General features: G+C 26.7%; 1 protein-coding gene across 6 annotated transcripts in view; it reads left to right on the top strand.

The window, feature by feature from the left end:
* LOC107026700 overlaps positions 1 to 8,720 on the top strand; it is an 11,035-nt gene extending 2,315 nt beyond the window's left edge. Inside the window, exons 3-8 of one of the 6 annotated variants that reach the window (XM_015227772.2) lie at positions 1,462 to 1,522; positions 1,617 to 1,674; positions 1,777 to 1,834; positions 2,767 to 2,839; positions 2,969 to 3,068; positions 8,459 to 8,720. In XM_015227772.2, coding sequence (XP_015083258.1) covers positions 1,462 to 1,522; positions 1,617 to 1,674; positions 1,777 to 1,834; positions 2,767 to 2,839; positions 2,969 to 3,061 — 343 coding nt within the window. In that variant the 3' untranslated portion in view covers positions 3,062 to 3,068; positions 8,459 to 8,720. Of the gene's footprint in view, positions 1 to 1,461; positions 1,523 to 1,616; positions 1,675 to 1,776; positions 1,835 to 2,766; positions 2,840 to 2,968; positions 3,355 to 8,402 lie in introns of those variants that run through there. The other 5 variants (XM_027919389.1, XM_027919387.1, XM_027919388.1 and 2 more) reach the window with 5 other exon arrangements.
* Positions 8,721 to 9,404: the final 684 nt, after the last annotated feature.

Here is a 9,404-nt window from a genome sequence, read left to right as displayed (position 1 = left end):
CAGCTCCCACCCACCCCCAACCCCCAAAAAAATTAATTTTGATTTTTAAAAATGCTATTAAGTTTAAATTTTTATTTTTTCACTCCTACCCCTTCCCCCACCACCACCCCAAATAAAAATTGTTTTTAAAAAAAATTTTCAATTTCATAAATTATTTTCTACTCTAGTAAAAATAAAAGATGTCTCTCATAAACATTTTTCATTCATAAATCAAACACTAAAAATTATTTTCGAAAAATATTTTCTACTCACTAACCAAACATGAGAAAATAAGCCAAAGATCTACTTGTTTTCCAGAAAAACATTTTCCATGGAAAACATTTTCCTTCATACCAAACACACCCTTAAAAACACATTATTTTCCTAATGGTAATCTTTTAGTTAGAATTGTTTCTCAAACTTCAATTAGGAAAATATAAGAAATAAAAATATTTTCTATTTTATTAAAAAAGTTATCGTCATCATAACAAAAACTAATGACAGATTACTATGATCTTATGCACTATATTATCAGTTAAAATGGTATATGGAGTAATTCTATTTTAACATTTAAAATGCGATTTAAAAAGAAAAAAAAGACTATTTCTTATTTATTTATTAGTCAAAGAATTTTTTTGTAAAAAAAAAAACAAGAGTAGGATTTTCTAAAAGTAATATTTTTATCAGGATGCTCTCATAGTAATTATTATGGGCCCTAATAGTAATCACTTCATTAATTTTCATTACATAATAACAAATAATTTCTTATAAGATAAAAAAAATATTTTCATTTCTTAATATTTTTCAAATTGAAGTAGGAGAAACATTTCCTAAGTGAAAAAATCATCATGAAGAATAGAATGTGTAAGATGAAAAGAAATAATTTATTTATTTGGAAAAGACATTTAACCCATTAAATAAATAATGATAAAAATACGTATTTTTACTAAACTTATTGACTTTAAAAGACATTTATAAATCAAACTACGGGCATTTTTATTCCACATATTTTATAACTTCGAAACAGCATCTTATATTCAGACAATTCTAAATGCATTGTATTCGTGAAGCAAGAAAAAGCATACTAAATATTCCATAAAATTTGATTATAAATATTTACTTACCTTATTATTGGAATTAATTACTTACCATATTATACATAACCTAAGACTACTATTTAAGGAGCAGTTTTTATCTATTGTTAATTAATTCTATGAGAAGATTCTTTTATATTTTCCCACAAAAAATATTTGTTGCAAAAAAATAGAAATCAACAATTCATGACTTGTAATGGAAATTGCATAATATAATTACATAAAAATTATCAGATTGGGCTGCTCATGTTGGAGAAGAGTATGATAATCATTATTTTATTTTCAATATTGGTAAGTTATGAAATGCAAATTACAATTAAACAAATTTGATGATTATTATAATTATTCGTTTAGTTTAATACATTATTATCTATTTTGTGATATACAGATCCGAAGTTTTAAGTGTCATAATTCGTCCATCCAATCAGCTGAAGATCACTTTCTTAGAGGTTTGTGTTGTGTTAGGGCAATATAGTTACTTAATTCAATCTTTATTTTGTGGATGTAAAAAAAGTTGATGATTGTATTATACAACTTCAACAGGCTAAAGATATTACTGATTTAGGTTCACTTAAGGAGGCAGCAAAAATATTTGTTCCAGGTATAATTGCAAATGGCCTTGGCACATTCATTTTGTTTTGCAACATTCATCTTTAGTAAAATTATATCTCCCTTTCTTAATTACTGATTATCAGTATGACAGCTGGCTCAACACTATATTCTGTCCGCACAATAAAAATTAAAGAAGATGAGGGTTTCAGGTATGTTCATACAAACATCTTTATAGGATGACTACTTTAATTAATTATATATATGTCACAGAATTAACAATAACTTAAAGTCTAAAATTTTGTAATATTTTGTCTATTACAGTAAGCGTTTTTTGGTCTAAAAGATTTTCCATCAATGGCATATTTTGAAGTTGGCCCCGTTATAAGATTTTCATGTTGAAGCGTGTCTAAAATCTTAAAGATGTTAGAGATAACATATATTTTTTTATTATTATTTAATGATATTTTCAACAACGTACGTGCGAAAATTCTTTATTAGTTAATGATATTCTCAATACGCTTCGTGCGGACGAAATTTTTTTTTAGTTTGGGTGGCGGTGAGATTCGATCTTAGGACTTTTGTCTTGATAAAATTCTTTTTAGTTTGGGTGGCGGTGAGATTCGATCTTAGGACTTTTGTCTTGATTATTTTTTTTAGTTTGGTGGCGGTGAGTGAGATTCTATGTCGGTGAAAATTCTTTTTAGTTTGTGTGGGGTGAGATTCGATCCCAAGACATCTTTGATACCATGTTGAAAGATGTGACCATCTCATCTAAGAACTTAAGTTATTCGAAAGAGTACATTTTTTATTAGTTAACGATATTGTGCACAGTTCCTCTCTTTCGAGTTTTTTTATACTTATTGCAACATAAAACGATAAAAATACTTTTAACGTTGTCTCTCATTTCGACAATCATGATTTATTTCTCTGAATGCAATAATCTAATTCTTATTTTTGAATCTAATCAAAAGGAAAGTACGAGTTTTTTCTCTCCGCTAGGTAAAATTATGGAGATATTTGGTAAAATTATGGAGATATTTGTATAATCGTCTCTCATTTTGACAGTCATGAAACATACATTCCCCTTTAATTACAATAATTGACTTTAAAAATTCAGTAGAATTAATGTTTTGTTTTTCAGGACATACTATTTTTATGAATTTGTGAGAGATGAGCAACACGTTGCATTAGTGGCTGCTGTTAACAGTGGAAAGGTATATTAACAATACGCTTGATCGCCTATATTAATAAATTGTTGTACCCTACCCTATATTATGTATTCATCAATCTTAAATGGTTATGTTGTAGTATAATAATTTGAAATCTCCAATTTGGTTTTGCAGGCCGTCATTGCTGGTGCCACGGCCCCCGAAAGCAAATGGGCCGAGGATGGTTTGAAGCTCCGATCTGCTGCAGTATCAATGACAATTCTATAAGCAGAATGTGAGTATATAGGTTCTATTTCAATGATGATGAATTTATATACAAATATTGAGGATCAAAGTTTTCTTATTATCATCTAATCTCAGCCGAGGATTAACAATCTCCATCATCCATTCAATAGCAATGTTTCTGCTGTTTTGCAAAGCTATAACCTCACTAAAGAAAAAAATCGGAGGAAGACCAACATTCTACACTATGGTTAAGCCGTAATGAAATTGCATGACAATTATTCTTCTAAATCTTCATCATTTACAATTAAAATAGTAAGTTGCATGTAGATTTTCTAGTTTGTTTAGAATTATGCAAGTGGGCCAGATGAGGTGGCAAAAACATATATTAGTAATAGCAATTTTTGAAAAAGTTCAACTTTAAAGAATAAGTTGATTATAGGGAATCAAACTCGCGCAATCACGCCGCAAGTGGGCAACTTTTACTTATTAGGATGCTAATATGTATATAGAGAGAGCTGAATATCAACTTCCTGATAATGGCATGTCTCAGAGGCTATTTGGATGGGCTTAAAAGCTAATTAAAATTAATTTAAAATTTGAGTTTGGGTTCAAAGGGCAAAAAAAATTAATAAAAATTTTAAAAGGGTATATCAAAACATTTTCTAATCAAAACGGTAAAATCGCTACATTTGCAATGATTTTGGTATTTTTATTATTATTATGAAATGTAAATTACTGCCTTTGCAGCTTTTTTTTTTTTAGTAAATAGCTGCAAGTAGGGCTGTTCAAAATCGAATTGAAATCGATAAGTCGAACCGATAAAAAAGTTATTGGTTTATAGTATTGGGTTATTGGTATAGTGATTTTGATAACGGTTTTTGATTTATTTTTTTGTTATCGGGTTATCGGTTCTTAACGGTTTAAAGTTTTTTTCTTAACGGGTTAACCGATAACCCAATAGTAAATTAAATAATTATATTTATACCATTTGGTATATAAAATCCTCGACTTAGAGTTTAATTTCCTACTTTTATTTTTGGATGTCTCAAACACTTGATTATTCTATGATGTAAAAGTGTTTGCTTTTGAGCAAGATGTAACTTGTGAACTCGAGTGCATGGTTTATTTGGTTTGTCACCTTGTTTCTAAGTGATTTTTAATATTTTTTCTTTCGTGTCAAATCTTAACGGTTAAACCGATAACCGAAGCGATAACGATGAAAAACTGATAAACCAATAATTGATTACTCAATATCTTAACGGTTCAATAACGGTTTAATATATCTGTCTCCATCCAATCAAAGACGTCCATGCCATAGAGAATCAGGCCATCTCTACAAACCGATAACCAATAAGCCAACCCGAGAGACTTTAAAACCGAACCGAACCGACCGATACACAGCCCTAGCTGCAAAGGCAGCGATTTTAGTATTTCTTTTTTAAAATGGTGTTGTAAATCGCTGCCTTTGCAGTGATTTTTAGTTATTTCTTTTTTTTTTAACAAATTTTTAGTGGATTTTTTTTTAAAATTGAAACTTCTTTTTTTTATTATTTTATTTTATAAATATTTGAGCCAATTATTTTTTTAAATCATAATATAATTGGCTAAAATATTTATAAAAAAAGAGTTTTAATTTTTAAAAAGAAAAACTAAAAATTTGTAAAAAAAAAGGCTAAAAATCGCTCCATTTGCAGCGAATTTACAAAACAATTTTTAAAAAAATTAAAATCGCTGCTTTTGTAGTGATTTACTTAAAAAAAGTGAAATAACTAAAATTGGTGCAAATGCAACTATTTTCAATTCATAATTTAAAAAAAAAAGAAAAACTAATTTCACTAAAACGTTGCAAATGCAGCGATTTAAAATACACAAATAAAAAATTAAAATTTCACTAAAATTGCTGCTTTGGCAGTGATTTGTTAAAAAAACAATAACAAAAATCGCGATTTCAAAATAAAAATAAAAATTGTGCAATATTGCTTAGAGGCGGATCTAGGATTTAGAGTCACTAGGTGCCGAGCAGAGGCGGACCCACATGATTTGATAGGGGTGCACGTGCATCCGTTAACCTCAAAAATAAATCACGAGTATATATGTATATCTCTCGTGAAAACTCACATAAAGTAGGATATAATCAACAGTGCACCCATAAGAAGCGAAGGGGTGCCCTTGTTTAGTTGGTATGAGCTAGAGGACTTATTTCATTATTTTTATTTTAAGTTTAGCTTGTATATCATATTTTAGTCATTAGTTACTAATCAAATACTACATTATTCATTAATTATAGTAAAAGTTTCGTTAACTACCTAAATTAAGATAGTATTGGCGCATCAAAATCTTCAAATTTTGGATTCGTCTCTAATGCTCAGTAAACTCATTGATTAAATCAATTATAGATTCAGATAGAATTATTCGTCTTGTGGCTGAATGAGAGAGCATGATTGGGAGATGAACGGAAGGTTGAAGTTTTAATCAATGACAATTTTTTGTTGTTCAAAAGTTTAAAGAAAGAGTCAGGATTTCAAGGGTTAAGAGATTTTTTTTGGCATAATTCATATATTGGACCCTAAACTTGACTTCAAGTTTTAACTTTGACCTCCAACTTTCACAATGCACAAATAGACACTTTAACTATCCAACTTTTAAATAAATAGACACATGAGTCCTACATGGCACAATACACTGTAGGACATATGTGTCTATTTGTTCAACTTCATACAAGTTTAAGTGTCTATTTATGCACATCCAAAGTTGAAGAGCATAAATGTGATTTGAAGCCAAGTTAAAGGGCACATTTATGTATTATGCCATTTTTTAATCATATATTTAATCATATAAAAAGAAGACAAAGAATTAAATTAATTAGTTAAAAAATAATTATTGATTAATACTTAATAATACGTTAATAAGTAAAAAAAATAAAAATATGCCTTCTGGATTAAAAAGGATACGTTCTCTGCAGTTGAAAAAAAATTGAAACAAAAAGCGCTACTAACTGGAATCAATCCCGCGAAGTAAGACCCATCAAGTAGATGGTCTACCACTGCGCCAAAGATTACTTTTATTTTGTGGGTGGCACGTTTATTGTTTATACATATGTTGTATATAAATACTTATATATAAATAGAGTTTTCTGTCGAAGCTCATGGGTGGCGTGGCCCCCCACGAGCCTTAATAGATTCGCCCCTGATATCGCTGCTCGAGCAACGATTTTGTTTTAACACCGTCAAAATAAATCGCTATGTCAGTAGCGATTTTATCATTTTGGTTAGAAAATTTTTTGATATACCCTTCTGGAATTTTTGTTATCTGTTTTTTGCCCTTTGGGCTCTGATCTCCTTAAAAGTCAGTTTTTGACTTATTAGAGTATTTGACAATTATCAAAGTGACTTATTTAAGTCAAAAATGATTTATTTTAAGCCAAATGTTGAAAGTTAGGTGAGGGGTGTTTGTTTTAAAACTTAAAAGTCATTTTATGTTGACCAATATATTATATTTTTGCCCTTAATTCTTTATTATTATTATTATTATTATTATATTTTTATTATTATTATTGATAATATTACTATTAATATTAATATTTTTATTATTTGATTTTATTTTTATCATTATTATTATTATTATTTATTATTATTATTATTTGTTATTGTTATTATTTTATTATTATTATTATATTTTTTAATATTATTTTTATTTATATTTATATTATTATTATTATTATCATTATTGTTGTTTTTATTATTATTATTATTATTATTATTATTATAATAAGAATTTTGTGATGATAAAGAAATATGTGAATGATAGGAAATATTATTACTTATGGATGTAAAATATAAATTAGTTTTGTTTTAATTTTTTTATGTATAAAAACCTTAAATTAATCAATTTTTTTATCATGTTAACAGTTTTAAGGTATTTCAGGCATTCTGATAAAAAAGTGTTTACCAGATCTTATTTGTCAAACACATCAACAATTTTTTTTCAACTGAAGCAATTTTATCGAAACATATAACTACTTATTCTTAAATAAGTTTCAACACTTTCAAAAGTATTTTTTAAAAGTTGCTTTTTTTAAGTCCATCCAAACGGGTTCTTAGTGACCTGTATCATTATTTTTTTGTTTTTTCAGAATTTTCAATTTTTACCTTCATTTTCTGTTAAAGTGTGACTAATTTTGTTTGGATAAATTATCTAGGAAAAATTACATAAATTAGTACATTTTAATAAATAATTACTGATTTTAGCAATACTTTTTATTTATTACCATTTATAACAATACTATGTCAAATCTGCAATATGAATTAAAAGTGATAAGTGAAAAAAAGATATTATTGCTATAAATGGTAAATATTTTTTTATTTTTGTATATTTATGTAAGTTTCCCAATTATCTATATACACATCTTTATTTTTTATTTTTTCCTTTATTCCCTACTATTTTTAAAAATTTCTGAAATCCCTTATTTTTTCCAAAATCTGAAGTGAACCAGATACAAAAGTATCCCAACCTTAATTCACGATTCCCCTTCCCTTTTTTGCTCCTTTAATCTCTCCCTAATTTCACTTCACAATTTTATTAGTTACAATTTTAATAGAAATTTGATTTTCAAAAGGATTCTCTCCGGTAAATTCAATTCAAACAACTCTGAAAATTCTCTCTCCGGTAAATTCAATTCAAACAACGCAATAGTTCCTCCATGGTCGTCTTCTTAAGAAAAAAAATCTTTTTTTCCTGATACATATGGATATGGATAGTTCTTTCAACTAAACTCTTTAATACAAGATGAATATATGATTATGATGATGATAAACTAAAAACAAAATCATTTATAATTCACAGTCAAATATATGATTATAGTCATCTTCTATTGAAAAGTTGCTCCTGTAATTTTCAGATTTACATTATCCAGGTATATCTTTTATTATCTGATTCATTTTTTTTATTTTCATATAATTCCAGCTGAGTTTTTTAAAAAAAAATTGGATACGTTGACAACAATAATACATTATCATATTGTTTTGTACCTTGCTTTAAATCTTACTAAATTATACATAAAATTTTAATTTTCATTATTTTTGTTTTTTGAATTATTGTCATTAATCTATCAAATTATATAGTAGAAATTATTTTGATGAGATGTAATTTGCAGAATAGTGTATCATATTAAAAAATAGTTTAACCATGATATTTAAATAACATATAATGAATAGATGATGTTTCATTTAGTATCGGATATAAATATTATCAAGTGGTATTGAGTATTAGTTATTATTTTTTAATCATTATATATTAACTAAAGAATAAGATTTTTGTAGTTACTATAATGTATCATGTAATTAACTTTTTTGTTCAAATTTAATTCATTTTTATAATGCACCAGCAGGATGTTTATAGTGAATGTTGAATATTTATAGTTGCCTTTGCTGAATTCTTTAGCGATGAAGTCAACATCCATGAGCTGACTACCTCGCACAAGATTTGCAACACTATTATGGAAGTACGGTCTCGACAAGGTCAAAGTGGAATATGTTAGTGATAGCGATGATCTATTAAAACTGAAGACTTATTTCACTCCACAACAACAAGATGACTTGGTTCATATAGATTAGAGATAATGTATTGATTCACATACAACTTTTGATGTTTATTGTTTTTAAGATACATTAACTAATATTTTGGAGGGTTTGTTATTTTTCAAGATACATTTTCTCAAGTTTTATAGTTTATTGTAACAAAATTATTTATTTTGAATATAATTTTTTATATTGTTAGTACCTTGTTACATTTTATATATTATAGGTATTTCATACATCAAAAACATTTGATACTATATTATTATCTGATATAAAAATATCAAAAAGAAAATAAGTATATGATTCATATATCATGATCTAATACAAAAATATCAATAAAATAAATGTTTGATTCGTAATTTTTAACAAATAATTGCACAATCATATGTTTTATGTAGTTCTAAGCAGCTACAGATACATTTAATATTTAACCACTGCAATGCATATTTTAAGCATGTATCAACTTAATTCTTTTTGTTTGTGATTCATTCATATTCCCACTTCATTATACGCTACACACAACATATCTTAATTACTTTTGTATCAAATACAAAATAATACATATATAAATAGTATATTTAAAACATAATTCCTTGTACCAGATTCACTTTATTATATTAGAAATTATCAATCTAAATTATAGCCAGAATTAAAAAATGTTTGATATACAAATCAATTTATTGTATCAGAAATTAATAATCTAAAAGTACTTTGTAATGTATATACCTATAATAGTGAAAAAAAATATTACAAATTGAAAATTATTAATTTGATACATCACAGTATTTAAAAAAACGTATTCATTAAGA

Source organism: Solanum pennellii, chromosome 8, assembly GCF_001406875.1.
Source record: "Solanum pennellii chromosome 8, SPENNV200".
NCBI lineage: Eukaryota > Viridiplantae > Streptophyta > Magnoliopsida > Solanales > Solanaceae > Solanum > Solanum pennellii.
The sequence above is the reverse complement of the archived record's forward strand: the minus strand, read 5'-3'. Positions and strand labels throughout refer to the sequence as shown.